This window comes from Cololabis saira, chromosome 13 (genome assembly GCF_033807715.1).
Source record: "Cololabis saira isolate AMF1-May2022 chromosome 13, fColSai1.1, whole genome shotgun sequence".
Classification (NCBI taxonomy): Eukaryota; Metazoa; Chordata; class Actinopteri; order Beloniformes; family Belonidae; genus Cololabis; species Cololabis saira.
In genome coordinates, this window is record NC_084599.1 from 15411168 (window position 1) to 15434624 (window position 23457).

At 41.3% G+C, this 23457-nt stretch overlaps 2 protein-coding genes across 4 annotated transcripts in view; one reads left to right on the top strand and one right to left on the bottom strand.

The window, feature by feature from the left end:
- The first annotated feature begins 6127 nt into the window (after positions 1–6127).
- On the top strand, positions 6128–12192 carry cltrn (collectrin, amino acid transport regulator). Its single transcript, XM_061737071.1, has 6 exons — positions 6128–6265; positions 6683–6741; positions 8662–8747; positions 8871–8987; positions 11397–11591; positions 11672–12192. The coding sequence occupies exons 1-6, from the start codon at positions 6199–6201 to the stop codon at positions 11811–11813; spliced, it is 666 nt and encodes a 221-aa protein (XP_061593055.1). The 5' UTR covers positions 6128–6198; the 3' UTR covers positions 11814–12192.
- A 1301-nt stretch (positions 12193–13493) lies between these two features.
- The window catches only part of LOC133458241 (cadherin-24), a 23988-nt gene continuing 14024 nt past the window's right edge, over positions 13494–23457 (bottom strand). For 2 of the 3 annotated variants that reach the window (XM_061737924.1, XM_061737925.1), the window contains exons 6-14: positions 21551–21732; positions 20678–20934; positions 20440–20576; positions 20186–20307; positions 19044–19161; positions 18612–18920; positions 18272–18464; positions 17768–18167; positions 13494–16302 (exon numbers count right to left, since the gene is read on the bottom strand). In XM_061737924.1, coding sequence (XP_061593908.1) covers positions 15451–16302; positions 17768–18167; positions 18272–18464; positions 18612–18920; positions 19044–19161; positions 20186–20307; positions 20440–20576; positions 20678–20934; positions 21551–21732 — 2570 coding nt within the window. In that variant the 3' untranslated portion in view covers positions 13494–15450. The remainder of the gene's footprint in view (positions 16303–17767; positions 18168–18271; positions 18465–18611; positions 18921–19043; positions 19162–20185; positions 20308–20439; positions 20577–20677; positions 20935–21550; positions 21733–23457) is intronic. The other variant, XM_061737927.1, reaches the window with a different exon arrangement.

A 23457-nucleotide genomic window follows, 5' to 3' on the forward strand; every position in this document is an offset into this window, starting at 1 on the left:
ATTAGTGGTGGGGAAAGAAATTGATATTGCAATATATTGTTGCGCTCTCTGTCGCAATAAATAATCGATAAACTGACGGCAAATATTTATATTTTACTACAACACACATAATGGATTTAGGCGGTTGTCATCGCACTATTGTTCATGCACTTCAATTTGTCCAGCTGTACAGTGTTTACATTTACAAGCCTAGGAGGCAGTCAGGTACTATGCAAAATTAAGTTGCTTACTGACTTTTCAGTATTAGAAACAAAGCAGTGCACTGTCCTGGTTTATATAAAACATGTTATTAATGTTCATGCACTTTAATTTGTCCAGCTGTACAGTGTTTACATTTACAAGACTAGGAGGCAGTGAGGCTCTATACAAATGCACTTTCTTTGTACATTGTAGGAAGTTTTGGCATTGAATAAATGCATAACTACAGACGTTTTCCTTTTTGTGGGGATTTTTTCTTTTTCAGTCACATATATCGTTGGATGACATTTTTTACAATATATTGAATATCGTAGATATCGTGTATCGTGATATTATCATTATCGTGGGCCACATATCGCCACAGTATTGAATCGTGAGTTACCCGTTTCGTCCCACCCCTAGTAAAGACGCAAATCAAAATGTTAAATGGTATAGGGATAAACCACACTTAACTGTTTCCTCCCAGTTAACAATAGTTTGTTAAAAAGACTCTGAATTCACTTAAAAAAGGAACTTCAGGTTAAAAGAAAAAATCTAACTTTAACACAAATGCTAATACTATACATAGGTGGAGCAATAGGCCATTTGAACTTCAGAGTAAAAATGGGAAAAAATATTCAATTTACTTAAAAAAATGGAAAAGAAAACAAAGTTGAAATTGAATTGTTAAAAACATTTTACTATAAAGAAATATGTTTCCCTCTACTTAAAACGTTATCTCAGATTCCTCAGACAGCACTGCAACAAGATCCATCATTCATCACAATATGCTACAGTATAACCACATGGGGAAGGAGAAATCCCTGCCACGCACTACAATACTTTACAAAACTTTATTCTGTATAATAGAAGCTTTATGTTAACTTTGTTGCCTGTGGGCTCAGAGGCATCTGAGAAGGAACATCACACAGTAAAAATGTGTATTGTGGTTAGAAGAATTAATATTTCAGATTGTTTTTAACAAATGGACATGGCATGCTCTGAACCCAAAGATGAAATGGACTATCCAGAATGTTATCAATCATAAGTTCCTCAGACAGGTTCAGTCATGTATGGGATGTATCAGTGCCTCTGTGATGGCAGCAGTAACACAGATTTCAGATCAACATTCATTGCCGTCTATAGGCAACATCTATGGCTCATCGACAACAGTAAACCTCCAACCACTATATAAGATCAGATATGGGACCCATCTCTTGGGTCCAGGCTTTTGCATCCCAGGGATCTACTCACCAGCTCTCATGAAAATCAGAGTTCTTGTCTCCTCCTATCCCGCTTCAGCTCACACACCTGGTCTCCACATAGTTTTTTTATGTGAGTCTGATGATTGTCAAGTCTTGTTGAACAGATGTGGTCTTCATTTAGAGATCTGCTGCCTCCCCCCATGTCCACAGGGATTTTTTCCCCCTCTCTCACGGTTGGTGGACTGAAGGTCTAGATGTTAGACTCATTACTGTCTAAACCTGCCGAGGCCTTGGCATTGAGTTAGCTGTTTCTCGGGTGAGTAGCCTGCCACACCACTCTAACCACTTTCCACTGAGCTCCCCTGGCTACCGCTCCTCATCACATATAAGCCGCTACTGTTTGCCTACAATGTCATGACTGGATCTGCACCTGCTTATTTAAAAGTTCTCATTAAGTCTTACGCTGGTTTTGGACAGCTGTTTCCCTCCAAAAAGGATGCCTGGGAGAACTGCCCCCTCGCACACAGCTATTCAGACAATTTTTATTTGTTTCCCAATGGTGGAATGACCGACCATTACTGCCATAGTAGGGGCGTCTCCCTATACTTTTAAGAGCTTTTTGAAAATAGAGAGAGACGCCTCCTCTGAGAATACCTCCTCCACTAAAACACCTACACGGGCATCACTCCAAACAGTTCTACTCTACTTCCTTCTGCTTCTGCTTCCTTCTACCAGCTTCTCCAGTTATTCCTCACTTGCACCTGTACAGATTTGCTTTTTTTTTTTTTTTTTACTCTCTGTTCCCATCTCTTTGACTTACTGTCACTACACATACGCTTAACACTCATGCTGCCAGTCAGTATAACCTTTAATGTTTCTTACTCACGGTTCCTCTATGATGTAGCCTGTGTATCCTGATCCTGTTAGTCGCCTTGGATAAAATTACTAAATGACTAAGCTTTCCTATTTCTCCAAGGCTGTCAGTGCCTGAGAAGGACCACCATGATTAATCCAGGTTTCCCCACTGTTTACTTGGGTTCACCTCTTTGTTCACCTGCGGAGCGGGGAGTGAATGGCCCTCTCCATGCAACAGAAATCCCGTTTCATTCTAACAAGTCCCCTTAAAGTGCTTCTGTGGGCTCCACACACCAACACAACTTTCCAAAGTTTCAAGAACAGCTTTGAATGTGCCTCTGTTCTGAAATGACCACAGCAGTCTGTCATGGAGGTGAAATCTTCGGATGTGAGAACTTGGGTCCTTAAAGGAGCTTGAGGCCGGATTGTGGCAGGATTTATGAAAAAAATCCATATACATTTTAAGTTTTCTAGTAATAATGTCAGATGAAGCGTTCCAAACCCAAAAGAATGTTTCCTCTAGTGTATCTCTCCTTTGCCTTGAACAGGCTGTGTGCTGCAAAATGTGCTGCAATTCGGTCCCGAATTTCCCGCGCTGGGCTGAGGATGTGACGTCACATGACGCTGCATGTGCGTTCTCCCCGTTCTCCCGTGCCGGCTTCACTGTTGGCTGCAGTACCCCCAATGGCCGTCGTGGTGAAGGGTGGCGCTAGAGAGGCTCATTTCTTAAAAGGAGCCTCAAGCTCCTTTAAGTACATTGGGTTGCATAACCCAAGCTTAAAGAATCTAAACTCAGATTCCCACCATGTCCCACCTGCACCTAAACCCCGTCTTCCCATCAGCCTCTGGTCTTCTGCACGAGTTTCCCGTCCCCTCATGTCCCTGCTTCAACTTCTTCCTGGGCTTTGTGATTGAGATTCCTCCTTCAAAAGGTAAGAAGTCCATGTGTATCTTGTGGTATAGCTCTTCGACGATGGTTGGCTTTGTTTGCTGGCTTAAACTCTAATCTGTCAAAGACATGGCAGAGGTTGTGTTTCCCATGTGTTCAGACTGCACAGACATCTGAAGATGTGGCATTGGATTGGGGACTTCAGTTCATCTCCCAGGTCTGGAGAGTGTTGGAGGCCACCGTCGGGTTATCATCAGGGTACCCCCCTCAATCTAACAGCCACACATCCGCTGAACTTGGAATTCCACAATCCCAGACCATCATAACCCCACGTCAGTGTGTTCCTCTATTTATTGATCCCATTACCGTGTCAAAAGTGAATAATCCTGAGGCTTTGAGACTCAAACTTCCAAGGTTGATTAGTATTCATCCCACCTTCCACATCAGTGACACCAAGCCTCTACTAAAGTCCCCTGGTCCAATCCAAAACACTCTCACTACACTGTGAACACAGTGAGGCCACTTCTGGAGTCCAGGGATACAGCACCAGGACACCATTATCAGGTGGACTGGGAAAGAAACAGTCACTGGAGATATCAGGGGTCTCAACCAACAAACGTTTTGAGAGCGAGCTCATTTAAAAACTGTAGCTGAGGAACCTGAGTCATCAGAAGCTGGCCTGGGGCTGGTGCTGGTTATGTATAACTCCAGGGGTTGGTTTTTGTACTTTGTATTGTGTTTTAAATTACTTCCTGTTTTATTTTGGTACTCTTCTCTCATTTCAGGTCACTGCCCTTTCTAGTCTTTGTCTATATTCCCATCATGACTGACTACTGCCCACCTCTAATGTTTTGCACGTCTGTATCCGTCTCTCCTGTGTGCATATCTGCTCCCCTCTTTCCCTCATGTGCAGCATCGTCTTGTATTTTTGTATCGGCATTGCTACTGTTTCCCTTCTATTCATCCTTGAGAGCATTTGACCCTGTTCTGTTTTCTGATCATTGATTCTGCTTTGCATTTCAGCCTTCTGCTGCCTGTAGACTTTGAATAATTGGAAAACAGTTTGCACTTTTTGCAAGAATAAAACCAATGTATCGAGGCTCCTTTATCTTTTCTGGGTGCCTTTGATAACAGAGACATAGCTGAGGAGGAAACAAGAACAAGTACTGGACCGGTCTGTCTGCAGTCCTGACTCGTCCTCAACAGAGAACGTGTGGAGGATTATCACACACACACACACACACACACACACACACACACACACACACACACACACACACACACACACACACACACACACACACACACACACACACACACACACACACACACACACACACACACACACACACACACACACACTGCAACAATGACCCATAACTGTTGCAAAAGTTAAGACATGTTTACAGGAAGTTTGGAATAAAATAGCTCCTGAAATGTTGCGTTGCCTGGTATCTCAGTGACACAGCCTCTAAATGTGGTGAGAAAGAACGTCAAAGACATTTCAAAGAAGTTCAAGCTTTTCTGTCTCATATGACCGGCGAAATGTCACGGACATGCAATGGAAAAATACCTGAGTATTACAATGAGAATACCATGTCTACCTCATACTGCTGCACCTTTCACTTTTTTATTTTTTTTAATATATGTTAATAGGGGCTGTCATTTGTCTATTTACTGTACAGTGAGCGAAAATAACCGAGTCAAATTGCCTGTCTTGTTTGACCTGACTCGGCCAAATAAACATGATTCTGATTCTGATTCTGATAAGTTGATGAAAAAAATCCTTCAACATTTTCATATTGTTTGTATTAATGAATCCCCACAAGTTAGGCCTGTATAAACTAAGACCAGACTTGGCACAATAACGTAAAATCAGTGTAGCTGGTAAACTGCAGGTATTTGCCATTGATGGTTAACTGACTGTAATTTGCTCATTGGTATATTTCTGATAGAAAACCACTCTACTCTATGTGTGGGGTAAGTTCTGTAGGAGTCACTCACCCATATAACCTGAAGTTTACCATGAAATTGTGGTGAAACGTCTTCATTTGGACAGGAGAGCAAAGAGCAGTTTTGTACTGCATCTGAGTGGCTCAATCATGTTTATATAGTAATATAAATGTCATTGGTTTGTCATCGGGAGTGCTGTCCATTTTATGGAAAGACACTTATGAGATTTTACGGGAGCAAAATATATTTTATGGCATGACAAGGGCACAGTTTAGTGATGGCCCACGGTTTGGATTTTAAACTGGAGACACACCCTGCTATCAGTGAAATCACATTTCTAAGCAAAATTGCTGAATGTCCTTGGGTTAACCTGGTTTCTCATAAATAGCTGTCAAGCATTTTTCAGTACATGGTGGTTGAACAATTAACCAGAAAGCTGTCAAAGTAAAATGGATGATTAACTTCAAATACAGTATACTGACTGCCTCGTGTGAAATACCTCGGTGAGTCTCAGAGACTTTCCTCTGTCTCTGGAGGGTTTTTCAGAGCTGTTCTGTCAGAGAACATGCTGATCCCACTGGAATCTGGGAGGTTTCATGATGGAACCACATCAAAAATCCAGGTTACGTCTGAGGAATAAAAAAGGCAACATGTAAGAACAGTAAGACTTGTTCTACAACTGGAAAAAAGGCTTCATGTTACATTTATTAAAGCTGGGATGTTGTTATCCGTGGACCAAACCGGGTTTAGAAAAGGCCCTGGAAATGGGTTGAAACATAACATTAAAGTTTCCATGCTTCTGGGTCACACACGCAGCACCGTGCTCAGTAAACCGAGAGTGTTTTTTTCCTCTGGGAGGTCAGCTTTTCTCATATTAGGAAGCTTGAACAAACACGCGCAGTCTGACTGCAGGACCCACTTCACAGTATCCATGTAGGACGGTGCAGTGATTGCCATCTCTCTTAAAGAGGAAGAACAAAAACAGGTGTGTCCTGGATTAAACATTAAACCCAAACCTTTTTTCAATGAAGTTATCTGTTGACCTCCTCAAATCACTCGACTCTGTTTCAACTGCGCTTTGGCAACATTGGTTTAATTTGCTTCTTGTTGACAGGGGAAATGTTGGCGAGGACTTTTTTCCTGCTCTCTTTTCTGGCTGTTTCGGCTGCACAGCTCTGCAAACCGAGTAAGTTATCTCTCGTCAAGAAACTTTGGATCAAATCATTTTTATTCCAAATTATCTTTATGCGTATGTGCTATGAGCAAACTCAGTATTGTTACAGAAAGACCACTATAGTTCAATTGTATTTGCTTGTTGCTTTTTCCAGTCAGAGTGGAATGTTGCTGCTAATCTCCTGACTGGAACACACGATTACATGCCTTAAAACAACTGGTTTCATTACACATCAACACCGATAAAGCACACAGCGGTCTAAAGCTTCACTAGAATGATGAGAAACGCTGGTCAATCTTTAAAAGATTAAATAATGTTGACGATGACAGTGCTTGGATTAGATTGCAGATGCAGAGCAGAAAAGGCACACATTATTTTTTACATCACATCTGAGAAATGACAGAAAATCTCACATATTTTATCTTTTAGATTCTCAACATGGCCACAAAGTCCGACTCAGCATCAAAACTGCACTGGGAGAGCAAGCTGTATGTATACAACTTAATATTCCTTTACATCCTGTAAAAAGTCTAACTCTGCACCTGTGAATAGTTTGAAACGCTTCCAGGGATAGTGCCTTTCTAGACAATACACTCTCCTTGATGTTTTTTGTATTTTGTTGTCTACCGCTGCTGCTTTAAAGATACAAAACACAAGGAATGAAAGAAACAGCAGAAAACTTCAGAAAGTTTCACTTCTCTGAAAGACGTCAACAGGTCTGATGTGATTCAGCTCCATCCATTATTCCTTCAGTTACGACACATTATCCCAGGAACCTCAGGGAGACGCTGCCACCTCTGCACTTTACTGTGGGGATGCTGTCTTCACAGTGATGACATGTTTTTTTTTATGTACAGTAGCTATGTTTTATTTTTCTGATGACTTTGTAGAGTCTGTAGATTGATACGGCCTCATGGACAAATAGATACCTTTGTCCTCATTGTTAGTTTAATTTCACGTTCTATATATTCTTTCCATCTTCTGTTCATATGAGCTATTTTTCTTCAATCACATACCTGTTTCACCAAAAAACGTCCAGCCTGTTCCAGTTTTGAGATCTGTTCGTCATTGGACTGCTTGCTGGTGGAGATTCTGCTCCCTTTTATTTAATTTTAATTAAGATGTGGCACACCAACGTCACGGTTCACGTAAATGTGATGGGATTTTGGTTTTCCTAAGTCCTTCTGAATTTCTTCAACTGTCATGTGGTCTAACAGGATCACGGAAAGGCATACATCAGGAACACATATTTATTTATGCCATCCTCCTCAGGATTTTATTTTTAGGATCTTGAATGGGTCTGTTCTTACCTTTTTTCCTTTTCACTTTCTCTTGTTTGATCCAGTATATAAAGTCCAAAACTGTTTCAATGCATAAAAATTATAAATGTCCAGGAAGAAGGAAAGGTTTGTTTTTTAAATTAAAAAAAAACATGGTACGATGCAACCTTGTTTAAATGTAAAGCAAAATAAGGGATAAAAATGAAAAATAAATAAAAAAATGCAATTTATAGCATATCATTTAAACCCAAATTTCAATATCATTTCTCCCAAATATGATGTTCTATGGTAACTATTGAAACTGCATTTATTTATATATTTCATTCACGTATCCTTATTTTTCTATTTTTAAATATACGCTCATAATTAATTCAATACCAGGAGGACCTTTCAGAAAAGTTGAAAGAGGGGAAAGACTGGGCTGTAAAGGTTATGTGTTTTATCATGAACACACCGATGCTGCAGGTTCCAGAGTTGATGTTGTTTGAGGAGAAATGTTAAACACTATCATTCATGAAGGTAATTCCAATAGTGCGCATAGGTGTAATTGTATATTCTCAAGGGGACCATTATTGCTGAGAGACACAAGGAGGCTTCAGATGAGCACATCCTACCTGAAAAACAGCTTATTTTTGCAGTTGACCTTTTTTTTTCTCAGTAGTACGGTACATCATTAAACAACAATTATGCACATATTATAAGATATTACAAAAGTCCCTTCCCGGAGAAAAATGGGAAATCATTACATTTTCATATCTATGGACTTTTTCACGAGTTTTATTAAAATAGCAGGTTGAAAAGATCATTTTAATTTGATAATTGTTGCTCTTACCAATATCAAAATGAAGATATATCACTTTCATTTTATTTGATATGCTGTTTTTGTACTATTTGTAAATTAAAATACATAAGGTTGAAACATATATACCGGTAAGTACTTTTTTATACTTATCTTTGTTTTTCAATTGAGGTAATAAAAAACACACTGAATTATTGATTACGGTATGTGACTTCCTCCTATGAGGACAAGGTTCGTTGTGTAATACAAAAAACTTCAAGATCTTAAATAAATAAATAATACAAATTAAACCAAAAATAGCCCATGATGTGATATTGTTGATTTTGCAGTATGAGTGGAATGAAAATGAAAAGTTCCTGTTCCAGTCAACGTTGGCTTTCGCCATGAGGAATCACATGGAAGGCCACGATTTCAAGTAAGAAAACTGTTATATGATGCTTGTAATGTTGCTTTGATTGTTTGCTTACCCATAATGAGGTCTGTGAGTCATGGTTTACATGGGTGACATCTCTTTTATTGTTTTGTGGGACTTGTCCAGCGTGTCAAACATCGTTATATGCAACGAGACGCTCCGAGTTTCCTTCTGGTTTGTGGTGACTTCACCGGTGAACACGGATGTACTCATCACCAAGGGAGACGTGGAAGAGGCTGTGAGGTAATGACATTATTACAGGATTCAGAGATAATGTACTTCTTTTTTTAATACAAATGATTTATATCATCCTCACTGAAGAGACCAGAGTACAAATATACTGAATTGCAAATATTTCATGACTGAAATTATATCATGACCTTAAAATGCTCCATTTTGTGTTTTTTTCATTCTGACTAAATCCTTGAAAGTATATACAGTATTTCTAAGATGACAAAAAAGACATGGATAAAAGAATATAAACCTTTATGCAACAACATACATATAGTATTATACAACGCTGATACTGGTCATAATAATTGTCATAACTTAGTCAGAATTTTGGGTAAAGGTCGCACAGTTACCATTCATAAGAATTATCTCTTTTATAAAGAACTAATGTTTTCCAGAAATTAAACTTTCCAAGTTGGATTTAAACATTCCATCTAAACTTCCAACTATGAAATTGGAAATTCAAAATTCTGGGTACAAATGGAGCAATATTTAGCCCAGCTGTCAGAAGCACCTGCTTGATATGTCATCCTGGCAGAGGGGCCCTTCACAGGAGCTTCACCGATGTTTGCTCCTTTAATCCGGGAACATCTCTGAGTGGTGGAGCAGCCATAGGTATGTCTCTGCAGCGTGCCTGGGAGCTGCCGCCAAGAACCCTGTTTTCCCAACAAATTTATCCTTCTGGCCAAAGCCAGATGCTTTGCTGCTCTGCCTCCTCTGCAAGATCCCTGATAGCCATCTTCAGTTTGGTTCATTTGATGCCCAGAGTTAAATAAGACCTGGGCCTGTGTAACCTCTGCACCCAGCCTCTAGCGGGAAAGGGATTTCCCTCCATCCGGTACATAACCACCTAGCTGCGACCTCGAGTTGAGTGCATTCTAGTTGCAAAGTCTGAAAATGAACCTTTTCAACTTCGGACAAGCCAGTGCCAGCCATTGTTAAAAATGGTAATTCATGGCTAAACAATGTAAGCTACATTTAGCACCCACTGTGTAGCACTGATGTTAAGTTCAGACAAAGTAAAGACAAGTCAAACTTCATGCAAAGTGTGGACAATGGGTTTTATATAAGATGCAACATCTTTTTGGCGAGAAGGACCAGTCTGGTGGAAGACAGCAGTCAGAAGGACTTTGATAAACACGACTGGAGTCAGTCACAGGTTTGGCGTGCTAACAAATGACCGTTTTATCTGAAAAATCAGATGTGGGATCAGGTCTCTCAAGTCTCACGCATTTCAACAAGTTCACACGCCACACGTGGCATTTCTCACACTCAGAAATTATCAACTTCATTCACAGAAACTCAAACAGCCCATCTTACAAACAAGTCAAAGGTAGACTATGCTACTATGCGCTTAGCGCTCATACAGCTACAGATCTGTCTCGAGTTACCGACCTATCAGCCAATCAGATAATAGATTTTTTTTGTTTCTGTGTAAGGTCTGAGTTTCAGCTTCAAGTGTTCCATTAAAATTTTTTAGTTAGAATTCCAACTTCAGGAGACGTTCCAAAATGTTCAACTTGATAACTCAGAAATTACGACTTCCAAGTTCAACTAGGCAGCACGCTTGGTGGTTAGCACTGTTGCCTCGCAGCAAGAAGGTCCCCGGTTCGACTCCCAGGCCCAGCAGGGTCTTTCTGTGTGGAGTTTGCATGTTCTCCCCGTGCTTGTGGTTCCCTCCGGGTACTCCGGCTTCCTCCCACAGTCCAAAAACATGCATGCTAGGTTAATTGATGATTCTTAATTGCCCGTAGGTGTGAGTGTGAGTATGTCTGGTTGTTTGTATGTGGCCCTGCGATGGACTGGCGACCTGTCCAGGGTGTAACCCCTGCCTCTCACCTGAAAATTCGCTGGATAGGCTCCAGCAGACCCCCATGACCCTGCAAAGGGTAAAGCGGGTATAGATAATGGATGGATGAAAGTTCAACTAGAACACGCTATAACACCTCAGTTTCACGACACGGCTACTACACACCACAGCGAAAAGTTTGGTTCATAAGAGTTCTGTCTTGTTTTGATGTTTTTGTATTAATGCACACATATGCACATGGCGAGCAGCTGCAACAACTAGTCCAACACTTGGAAACGTCCATGATGTGCAAGAGTCAATAATTATTCTGACTTTGCAACTAAAGCAGGGGTCACAGATAAAAGATTATCTGGTTGCTTTTTGTCCCAATTTTCCACTTCCCGATTTCTCTGAGGAGGTGTGGTGAATTAGTTTCTGTGGACACAAGGTGACTGGTGCCTATGAGTAAACACTTAATAAGAATAAGTTAATTCAGTACAAACCAATACAGTTATCATTGCTGCAAATACAAAAGATCCAAGATGGCAATTGCAGTCAAATGAAGAAGAAAATGCTATTTGTGGAAAAAAATACAAAAATGAATATTTTCTCTTTTTTTTTGTCTCCGATAGGAAGTCAAGGAATCGCATCAACAGTGCTTTCCTGCTATCTGATGAAACTCTGGAGTTTGTCGGCATCTATCCCACCCTGGCAGCCCCCGTGGCCCCCGCGACCCCTCCATGGCTCATTGTGTTCGGGGTGGTGATGAGCTTGGTCTGCGTTAGCCTCATCGCTCTGCTTGTGTCCTCTTTGGTTCAACGGAAATGGTAAATTGATGGCTACAGATTAATTACAGTTATCTTGTGAAAAAATGAATGAGCCTGACTGGATCTGGTTTTTTTCCCAGCAAGAAGATGGACCCAACAGAAGACGATGATGATGACGATGACGATGAAGAGGCACCGGTGAAGACGGTTGAAAGTGGCTCTGCAAACCATGGTGTTTACAACATGTCATTCTCAGATGATGACCGATTCACGCAGATGTAAAACCGGTTTTAGAAAAGCTCTTCCATCTAAACACTAAGATGTAAAACATGTCCAAGGGTTCTGTGTGGAGTGTTGTTGCGCTGTAATATTTGTGGGTATAGCCTACTGTAATGTTAAATCAGTATTTAAGTAGTAGATTTGAATAATTTTCATGATTTTATTTTCTATCTGCTGTGCATTTGTATAACGTCAATCACGCTGCCTGACAAAGAAGCTCAAGGTTGCAATTTTTATTAGCCATATTTTCCTCTCTCAATTTAATGTTGACTGATTCTGTGTTGAAGTAACGGTCCGTGGGAAATGATGTGTGTAAATGCATCAGCTAAAGTATTACGTCTTTGAAATAAATACAGTGAATGAGGGATTGAATGAGTCCTGATTGTGAATGGAGTCTAATTACGAACTATTTCTGTGAGTTGGAACAAAGTTACGAAATGATGTTTGGAAAGCAGTTATGGCTGTGGTCAGTTTAAAATTGGGTGTAAACTCACACTACACCGCCCCCTGCAGGCCCTCAGACGAAATGCAACGGATCCTTTAGCTTTGCCTTGTCTGGCTTATTATTAAATTGTTATATTTGGTGTCAGATGCAAAAAGAAAGACATCTTCTCTTGGAAAAAAACACTAATTACAACACGGGTTTATAAAAACACACTGATTTCACTCCTTACTATGAAACTTATTGACCTTCAGATAGAGTTCAAAAGACTGTGAATGTTAATAATCCAGAGTACAGTGATAAACTACAGTTGTTGTTAAAAGAAAAGTGACAGACACTTTTAACGCTGGTGCACATACATCTCTAATAGGTTACTAACTGCCTGACCAAATCACCCTGCACAGTCAGCGTTGCACCAAGATCCTTTGCACTTCTGAGTTTCAATTTTTCTATAAACTCAGCAGCAGGTAACCTCATTCAGACGATACAGAAATATCCCAGAAGCACCAGAATCCTCAGGAAACAGCTGGCTGTGCTGTGCTAAATGAAAGAATACATCTGCACAGTAGCATCAAAAGGTGCAGGGATGAGAGGAACCTGTCAAAGTTTAGGTACCGAGTCTACAGCTTTGATAAGCATCTGTCATTTCACCTCCTCAGAAGCGACTGGAAGCAAATCACTGACTAGTGGGTAGAAATTCAGATCAAAGCAGCTTCAAACGCACAAGGATAGACGTATTACCAAGGTGATGAAATCAGCTGGGAGGTTCATCCTGACGGAGGGAGACTGTAGTTACTAAGATCACTGGGTAAATTCTGCATATTTTCAACCACACATTTAATTTGGGATTCATTCTTACAAAGCAACATGCTTTTAAACGGAAGTGTTAGGTTGAAACAAACTAGAATCATCCCCTCGCGTCCTGATGGCATAACAACTCTCACTTGGCACACGAGAAAACACTTGGACTGAATTCAATAACTGCAGAATTCATGAAAAAAAGAACAGAAAACTGTGCTTACCTGTCTGCCAAACATCCCAGCTGCTCGCTTTACTGTCTTTTTTTTTTGTAGGAAGAGACAATTTTATGATTCATTTAACTTTCCCGTGGTTGTCAACACTGTTGGATGGAGTACAAACTGAAAAATCGAGCCACTGCTTTGCTTTCGAAAAATTCACAGAAGTCACTTTTATGGCCTGGCGTGGCAACAAAATCCAAACAGATTGTTTGTATGCTTTTTATTTTTTTTGCATGAACAATGAAGAAAAAAAGCTGCAAGGCCTTGTAACTGACCTGCTTATACTTCCCACAATGTTTCTGACGAAACTAATCAAACTGTCCTTTTCTTCTTCTGCGTTAGCTCTGGCCTTGGTCCAGACTCTCTCTACATGGAGGAGCTCAGATGTACTCCATGTGTTTATCCTTAGGTGGCACCATTGCACCATGAACTGCCATTACCTGAAGAAACATGATTTCCACCAGTCAAGTAGCACATTTCAAAGCTTTCTTTTAAGTGAGCATAAACATAGGTGAACGTTTAAAACATTTGCATTTCAAACAGATTTTAAATCACTGTTATTTGACTTTTTTCACACTATTTTTGAGGCGACGTTCTAACTTGTGTCTGTGCGTAGTCCATCCTTGGGTTAAATGTGTGCAGTGATGGAATTTGTCATATTTGGCTTTTGAGCTCGCAGAACTAACAGCTTTTATGCCAGAATAAACCCACAGTGTCCCGATGATGTGAGGCGTGGCGATGACAAGTCACAGCCCGCTCCTCTTCTTTTAGCCCACGTTTCCTTTTTTTGCCCGAGGAGTCCCGTCTCTCTTGTCAGCACCCTCCTATTGTGAGGATGCCAGGGATTTTCACTCAAATTTAGTTTGAAAGTATTCCAATAGTATAAGGACGGCAGGTGATTAAGACCTAAACTCCCGCTGTGGTGGCAGGCAGGGAGTGAGAATAATTACATGAAGCCAAATACATTTTATCATACTATTGAAAACACTGACATTATCTTAATAATGAATTCTAGGACCTCTCTGAATAATTAATGCAATTTGAAATTGCTCTGAAAAAGGAACCATTGTCAAATGGCTGAATAACATTAAGTGTTCTCAAAGTAAATGGTTATTTTCTGCTCGCCTTAGCTCCCTGCTTTACTTTGTCTCTTCCGAAGCTGGAAGGTGGAATAAAGCAGTGGACATACCCGACGAGCAAATGCTAACAGAACAGATAATCCAGTGTGGGTGAATTTAATGGAAACATTGTATAGTGCAAGTCTACATCACCAACAATGACAAAAATAAACTATAAAAATCCGCCCATCCTTAACTTTCTAGGCTAACTTCTTCATGTTGAAGTCTATCCCAGCTGCATGGACAGATTTGACTAAAGTCAGAACGTTCATTTCCTGTGTGTTGTTTCCAGTAAATGTCCAGCACCCAGAATACTCAACCCAACTGAGATTGTGGTTGATGTTTATCTACACGTGGATGCTATTTTACAGCACTTTTACAGTACACAGGTCTTTGATAGCGACAGTCTCATCATTTTTTAACAGCGAACAGGTTTGTTTTTACTGCGACAATAACTACTTTGGATGCTCCTTTTATGGAGCGGCAGGACAGAAATGTACATGTTTGGACTCAAATGGAGAGGCTCTGTGAGCGTGTGGCAGTGTGGGCCATTCTGGTAGTGTATGCTTGTAGGGTTTTCAGGTTCTCTGATCCAGACGATCAGATTCCAGAGAGTTTCCTCAGAGTGCACTGATATTGATCTATAAATTTAAAAAAAATTTTGATTTAAAAAATTGTGATTTAAAAAATCACAATTCTAGCCAATATGAGGTGAATGTTTTCTTAGAATACAGCTTTCAGGGTCAATGATCAATATTTTAAACAGTAAATTTTTCATAGCTTTGGCTTTGAAAGCCTCAGGTGCATTATTAATAGCAGTTACAAGAGCAGTGTGAAAAGTGGTGGGCCCGTAAACATTTTCTAAACACAGCAGAATTAAAAAACTATACACTGGGCCCCGATCTCCAGATCTTCTCAAAACCTGCAGCCGTCTGGACTCTTTCAGAACGAGGAAAAATGATATCTGTCAGAGGTGCTATCTATGACCAACCCCAGCTGTGTTTAACATCCATCACAGTCAAAGACAGTCCTCCTCCCTCAAACATGTCCATTTCTGTAGTCTAGAAGTCCCACCTCTGCTGTTCTTTTCCCTGCTCCTCACTTTGTTTGGGACTCTCATTGAGAGTGGCATCTGCAGTCTCGCCTCCCTTACTTGCGTGTGATTCCTTCTCCCTCTGCCTGTCTCGGATAATCTCCATCAGCCTCTGAAACTTCTGGTTCAGCTCCTCCATCCCTCCCGCCATCCTCCCATTGTCCCTCTCGCCATCGCTCTCCAGCGAGCTCAGCGACTCGGCCCTTGAATCACGGCCCTCAAACTCATAAGTCTGCAAGGAGTCATAGGGCGGCTGCGACAGGTCGAAGGTGACCTGATCCAGACGGATGTTAAGGAGCTCTTCCATCTGGAGGGGCTGCGGGTTTGTGGATTCTGTTCTCCCGGGCTCGGCCCTGGATGTCCTGGGTGTCCAGCCACTGCCGTTGCCAAACATACCTCCAGGTAAGGGCAAAGACTGCGGAGTCATGTCTTTGCCCTGGAGTCTGCTCATATTCAATAAGTGCACCCCCGCTGAGTACAATCCGCTGCCACCGGTCCCGTTCACACACGCCCCCATGCTGTTCGGGTTCAGCGAGCCCACAATGCTGTATGTGTCACCTTTCATGTAGGCAGGAGGGTTTGCACAATTCATCTGACTGCTAGTTGAAAAACTTTTCTCTGAAATGGAGGGAATGGAGCAATCAGTATCAATGTCATCCACCGTGCAGCTGGTTGGTCTGGTGCTGGTCTGAGTCTCTGATGACCCGGGCTGGCCCTCCTGCGGGTTTGATGAGAAGCTGGTGTGACTTTGGCATGAGGACTCACAAGTCAGATCTGCAGCAACATCGGCTGCTGTCGACTCCGTTTCTGTCGGATTTAACTGCTCCGAAAACAGACAAACAAGGCACAAACAACAAGAGAACACATATAGAGATAATTTTAGTGCAATAAACATGGAACATATATCTATCTATCTATCTATCTATCTATCTGTCTGTCTGTCTGTCTATATCTACATCTATTTATGTTTATATATATATATATATATATATATATATATATATACTGTATGTAAATAACCCTAATATTCCATAAACTGAGTTAAAATGGTCTTATTTGCCGAACTATTTTTGCTATTGGGGTAAGAAACATTTTCTAGACTAGAATCCAGGAAACTAGCACAATAGTCTAAAATAATCTTCTAATTTTCTTGAAACAAAGCTTGTTTTACTTTCTCGGAAATGCACTTTTGCAGTGTACAAATTAATACAAAGAATTTGGTCAGAGTGTCTGTACCTCGCGTATACCGTATCATTTGTACACGCATTTATAGGACATCCAGCCTGCTTTGGAAAAGCAGAAATGAAAAACAAGCAGCAACTGAATTTAACAAAAAAATAAAGCAGCCAATTTAAAAAACTCAGCCCTTCAGTCATTTTTTTTGTATCAAAGATTAGAAAATAGACACTGACTAGAATTAATAGTATATCATTCACAAGCTTCATTGGAAGCAATTAGGTGGTTGCAAAACTAATTTAATTGGATTTTATTTTGTAGGTGCTTGAAATAAGTCCAACCATCTGGCTTGGGTGCGTTTGTGGGATGTTTGTTATTAACCACTGCTAGGAGCTATAAATCAGTTTATAAATTCACACAAATCCCCCAAATAAAACATTTCCTTTGTATCTCAGATAAAGCTTCAGTTTAACCATCAGTGAAACAACTGCTGTTGTTTTATTGCCAAATTTTAATAACTTGTGCTGCTTTTATATGCATAATTAGAGGAATTTCTACGTCTGCTCTTGGCTAGCGGATTAGTGTCTTTTGAGCTTTCTTTGTGAATTTTGTTGCACGCATTATGCATCAGATGTTAAACTTGGAATAGCTGAAATGTTTTGAATTTTATATTTTTATATATATATATTTTATATATATATATATATATATTTTTTTTTTACCCTGTCTGACTGCATCATTAAAAAAGCACTATCTGATGTTACAAATTTAAGAAAAAAACAAATGTTAACAGACACTAAATTGTATTTTGACCTAATAATGAACTGTTCATTTCAAATATAGCTCTTTGATCAAGGTCAATGTATTTTCCACTGAAATTGATTACGAAAGGAAAGTTTTAGACATGGGAATTCAAAGGGTACTTCAATATATTTGCCAACATCTTCTCTTTAAACACCAAAGACACTAAAACCTTGCATTCACATTTCATCAAACCTGTTCAGAAAGACAGACCTCTCTTAGCAACCTCCATCAACCTGCATCAAACCAAACAAGCAGGACGAACACGAAAGCCACTCTTATCTGTTTTTTCAGCGGTATTCTCTAACCTTGGCCTGGCCCTCATTCTCTTTTGTGCCAGCCGTGTTTGCTTCACTGCTTTCATTACTGTCTGCAGTTGCGTTCTTCGCCAGCAAATGCTCCGCTCCGAAACCAGCGAGGCCCATCTCAGGAGAGCGCAGCAGAGGCTCAAAGGTGCCCTGGTTGGAGATGAGCAGGGAATTGCTGAGATGACCTCCAGCGAGCCCCTGAGTCAGCTGACTCAGCTGAAGGCCTGCCTCCAGTGGCCCAGCTGGATAATCTCTGAGAACAGGCAGTGTGTGGATGCCGTAACAGAGGCGTCCGTAAAGTGGAGCGGAGCCTGGCCGCTGCTGAGGGCCCAGGCTGGGGCGCGGATGCAGGCTCCAGCTGTACGTCCTGGCTCTGGGCGGATTCTGCTGCGTGTACCATCTGTGCCAAGAGATAAACGTCAGAAAAAGCGCACAGTAGCTCGCACACGAGACGAGCCACCATGACAAAGATAAACTTAGTTTTATATCTTTGGGACAGCTCACATGTTTCTGTTGCTGTGCATGTGCTGTATTCTGTGCATGCTCTGCAGCGCCGTAATGTCAAAGGCTGCGGTGTCTGCTTCCCCTCCCCCCTCGTCATCATAGGATATGATGTTTTCCCTGACATCATCCTCCTCAAAGGGTGAGTGGGAGTCTCGTTTCTGATGGCGCAATGACAGCGAGAGTGCACAGACCACTGAAGGGCAAAAAGAAACAGACATATGAGCTCATACTCTTCAAATGTTGCAGAAGCAACCTGACACAAATCCTCAGCATCTTTAAAAAAAAAAAAGGAATCGCAAAATGACATTTAAGAGGCATTGAGAAAAATGAGCCAACGTACCCAGCAGAGTGGTGACACAGGCCAGCATGGCCAGTAACGTCACCAGACTGAATATGAGCGACGGGGAGGCAGACGGTACTGGCAAGCAAACCATGTGCCTCTCCCATCTCCTGTCCCGCTGCCTGCCCCTGTCCTCGGTCTGCATGCCTCCTTGCAGACACGGACAAATGGTCACAGTGACCGTGCCGGTGTTGGTCAGGCCCGAGGCGCCATCACGCAGCACCACCGGCACGTAGAGGGTGAGCAACGAGGAAGAGAATCCAGGGAGAGGCTCCAGGGCCGACTGGAGCACCAGACTGGCCGTCACGCCTGATAACAAAAGATACACACAAGCACACACATCGGAAACAATTACACACAGGTTTGGATGCTCTTCAGTGTCTTATTTCATCTTGAAATAAAAAAAAAACAAAAAAGCAAAGTGGGTTCAACCTCCAGTTTCCCTGACGGTGAGGTTGAGAGCAGAGCTGGACACAGCAGGGATGCTGAAGTGGACGGGGGTGTCCTGGCCTCCCTGGTCCTTGTCGATGGCCCGTAGGACCTGAACCACCTGGGGAACACAGACCCAGTGAGAACCTCAAAACCTTTCCTCTGCTCATGTCAACATTTTCTATAAACACAATAAAAATCCTTCATTGATACATGCAAACACACACACATACATACAGGACGTTATCGAGGGGTCCCAGAAGAAGAGCGGATTTGTCCTTACTGTAATATTAATGATATTGAAAATGAGTTCCATTTTTTATTTTACTGTCCTCTGTATCATGAGCTGCGTCAAAAATTATTTGATAGATGTAAGAATCTGGATTTGATGTGGGTAAACGATGCTGAGAGACTCAAATGGATTTTTGATCATAAAGTATTTGCACTTGCTGACTACTTGGAGAAAGCGTGGGATAAACGAAGAAAAGTAACATATATTTAAAAATATCCATTCTGGTTTTTAATTTATTTATTTATTTTTGTTTTTCCGGTGTACATTGTGCAGCTCCCAATTAAGTGTGTGTGATATTGTGTATTTGATGATTTTCTGTTTCTGGTGTCTTATAATCCCGTAAAGGGATGGGTCTTCAGACATGACACAAAAATAAAAATTCATTCATTCATTCATTCATTCATTCATTCATTCATTCATTCATTCATTCATTCATTCATTCATTCATTCATTCATTCATTCATTCATTCATTCATTCATACATATTCATTCATTCATTCATTCATTCATTCAGTGTCATACTTCATGTATATTTGGTTTCCATTCCTAATACTGTAGCACACATGGGTGTTTTAATAAATAAATAAATCCAAAAATAATATTAATAAATTAAACAAAATGTATGGCTTGTAAAAAAATATATGTGCCTAAGAAAACCACGACAAAGTAAGTTGGTCTTTGTTCTGTTAGAAAAAAAGAGTAAGTCAATAAATCAAAGTAAAATACGAGAAGGAATTGCTCGGCTTTTCAAAAAAAGAGTAGCTCGCAGGAGCCTGGAGCCGAATGAACACTAACAAGAGCACAAGTTCATGAATTTCATGTAATATCAGGCAAAAACACAACAAGAACAGACCTGACCGGGGGCGCTGGAGTCACATACTGATGTTGTGTACTGCCTGTCCAACTCCGGCGCATTGTCATTCTGGTCCAGTGTCTCTATGGCAACCACAACCCTTGACACAAGATTCGGATTGTCTGGGAGAGAAAGAAACCAACACTGCTTTTGAACTCATCACAGGATTTCTCCCAAATTTGCTCCTCTCAGTGAAATATGACAGTGGTAAGCTATACTGCTCATAGCGCCCCGGGGCAGAGAAGCTGTCGTACCCCTCTGCGTGGCGATGACTGTGATATTGTGCCACTGCTCTTCCTCACAATCCAACTCCATCACTGTGCTGATAAAACCTGTGTCAGAGGCGATGCGGAACAGAGCCTCCGGGTCTGACTGAGGATCGATGGAGTATCTAAGATAAAGAAATAGGTACTATAAAGAATGGGAAGGGAAAAGATAGGCAGCAGTGAGCGACTGAGAGGCTAACAAAGTGAGTGATGGTGTAATAAGCACCTGATGTTGGTGCTCTGTCCGGTGTCTGGGTCCACGGCGTAGACCCGGCCCACAGAACAGACGGGGGGGCAGTTCTCAGACACGTCCAGATGGTACAAACCCTGGGAGAACCGCGGCGGCTCATCAGCATTAAGAACCAGGACCCGGACCGTCGCCTGGTCTTTAAAGGGGCCTTTCTTTATGTACTGGGGATCAACGAAAGGGTTCACGGCTTCCATGGAGAAAGTATACGAGCTGCGGGTTTCATAATCCAGAAGCTGCAGGGAGAAGAACGAAGCGGTCACGACCAGCAGGCTCTACTCTAATGAATACCTCTCATATATGATTTACATACATTTTCTGTTTGTTTCTAACCATTTTCAGCAGAAATACTTCATAATTCATTTGAAGTCCTTTTCTCGCTTGCATTTATCTCTTAATGTAACTCACGTCCACCATGTGGGACTTTTCCATATCTGGCTCTGATAGATTTTAGGCTAACTAAGCAGAGGCTTCTCCTCTTTCTTCACTCCTAATTTAATATTTCACAGCACAATCATTATCATTGAACAGCCAATGTTGTTAAAGCCATTAAAAGTAGAGAAAACTTCACACTGGCTACTTTTAAGAGGACCTAATCACTTCCAATGAGCTACAGTTGGCACCAGCTGATTTTCCACTTCATTATTACTCATTAATTGCTCCTTGCAGAGCCCAGAAGGTCTGGAGCTATCGGGGCGACAGACTGTGTTTGAAGTGTTTCACTGCTTGAAAAAATAAGACATTTAGATCAGAAACACCTTTAGATATTCTGCTCTGAAATGTTTGAGGAGAAAAACTGCAGCTGTTTAATGTATATTTATTCTCTGCGTGTACCTGCGTGGAGTCACTCGCCTTGTTCAGCACAATAACAGCCTCTTTGTCTCTTCCAGTTACGTTGAATATTTCCGCCTCCTCTGCGTCGAGGATGGCAAACTCCAGCTGGGCATTTTCTCCGAGATCAGGGTCGGTAGCAGTGAGACGGCCCACCTCCACGCCCGGCGCTGCCAGCTCCGACACGGAGAACGTCCACGCACCTGCAGCAGGGAAAGCAAGGAAAAGGTATGAATGCTGGTGTTGAGTGTTCTCAAAGACGCCGTTTGGTTTCATTTTGATTAAATAAAAAAGCTGCTATTAACAGAATGCACGCAGCTGCTTTCCAGCCCACTTTTCATGGTCAAGTTGAAAGCGCAGTTCTTTTTTTAATTTGCTTGCATGTCATTAGTATGCTGCTCCCAAGTCAATAAACACTGGAAGAATTATTGGTTGCTGTAATCATCCCTCTTAACCTCAATGACGATAAAATATATCTCCTTAATTCAGTTCTGAGGGGAGAAATGGGGGCGACCTCTCAACACTCTCAGTGGAGCTCAACACTTGTTTGAGACTACTAGATACTAAGCTGTACTGTCCTGTCACGTCCCTCTATTTGAGATGACCACAACCCCTTTAGGGTGAAAAAAAAACCCCGGTGTTAAAATACTTGTGGAGAGCTGGAAATATAAGCGGCATCATGCCAAAAAGTTGTTGCATCACATTTTTTACATCAAAACAAAAACTATCTTTCTTTGCATTTTTGTTCTTCTTGCCAACAAGTGAAAGATTGTAAAAGGAGAAACTGCTCCTTCAGGCTATCCACCAACAGAATAAAAATGCATATGATAGTCGTAAACACTTCTTCCAGCCAAGTAAGTTTTGAAAAGTTATCAGTTTGGATGTTATAGCAGTCAAAGGTGATGCTGCATTGAAAGGACGGTGCACAGAGCATACCAAAGAAATGTTGAGTCTGAGCTTGTCACCAGGCCCCTTAAGGGTGATTATTGGTGTAAATTATTATACAATTAGTTTACATTACCGCCACAGTAGTAAGAAAAACCAAAACAGAACCATAAGGTGTCTTTAAAACTGAAAAAGAAAATAAACAGAGTTGATTTGTGGTGAAGCAGGAAGACCTAGCAAGGATGTATCAGTCTGTGTGTTTCAACAACGAAGAGCAACTAAACAACTAAACCTTACAGGTGAAGGGAGTAATAGATGCTAGAACATTTCAGAGAGGGTGAATACAGAACTGGAACTTGATTATCACAGTTGTAATATTTGTAATAATTGAGCTTTCGAAAGACCCCAAATGCAGATGGGTTGAAGAGATGACGAGGAAGTGGGACGAGAGCCAGATAGGGAGCAAGGAGGAGGAATATTAAACCATTTCTTCACTGAATTTTCAATAATTAGCACATCAAATGGAAGATCGAGGTGCACTGATGAAGACAAAGCTGGACGATTGGAAACTAAGTACTTTGTGTTTCATCAAGAAGTGGCTGCAAGGTCAGATTCTGGACCCTGGTGGCTTTAAGCCTTTAATGAGGGGAGTCTACGTCTGCAAACAGGGCAGCGAGACTGGTCGGGGGAGGGACTGCAGTGCAGAGATGCTCCTGTGAAGAAACATCTCTGCACCCTGGATGTCCAACTGTGAGCTGAGTCAACATCCCTTATTCATGTCAGCAGAGAGTTGACACTCCAATGATTTCACGGTGATCACTGCAGGTGAAACACATCTCTCTGCGCCACACTCACAACAGTCAGTCAATTTATTATAAATTTAGACATCCCCGTGGGATAAATAATATATGATTCAATTCAGTGACCCACTTTTCTTTTTCTCTGATTCAATTTCATCAATCTTTGTGCTCTGAGAAACAGTAACAAACCGTTGCACCCACTGAACTGAGAACGGCTGCTTTACGAAGTTACTCCGCTCTGCT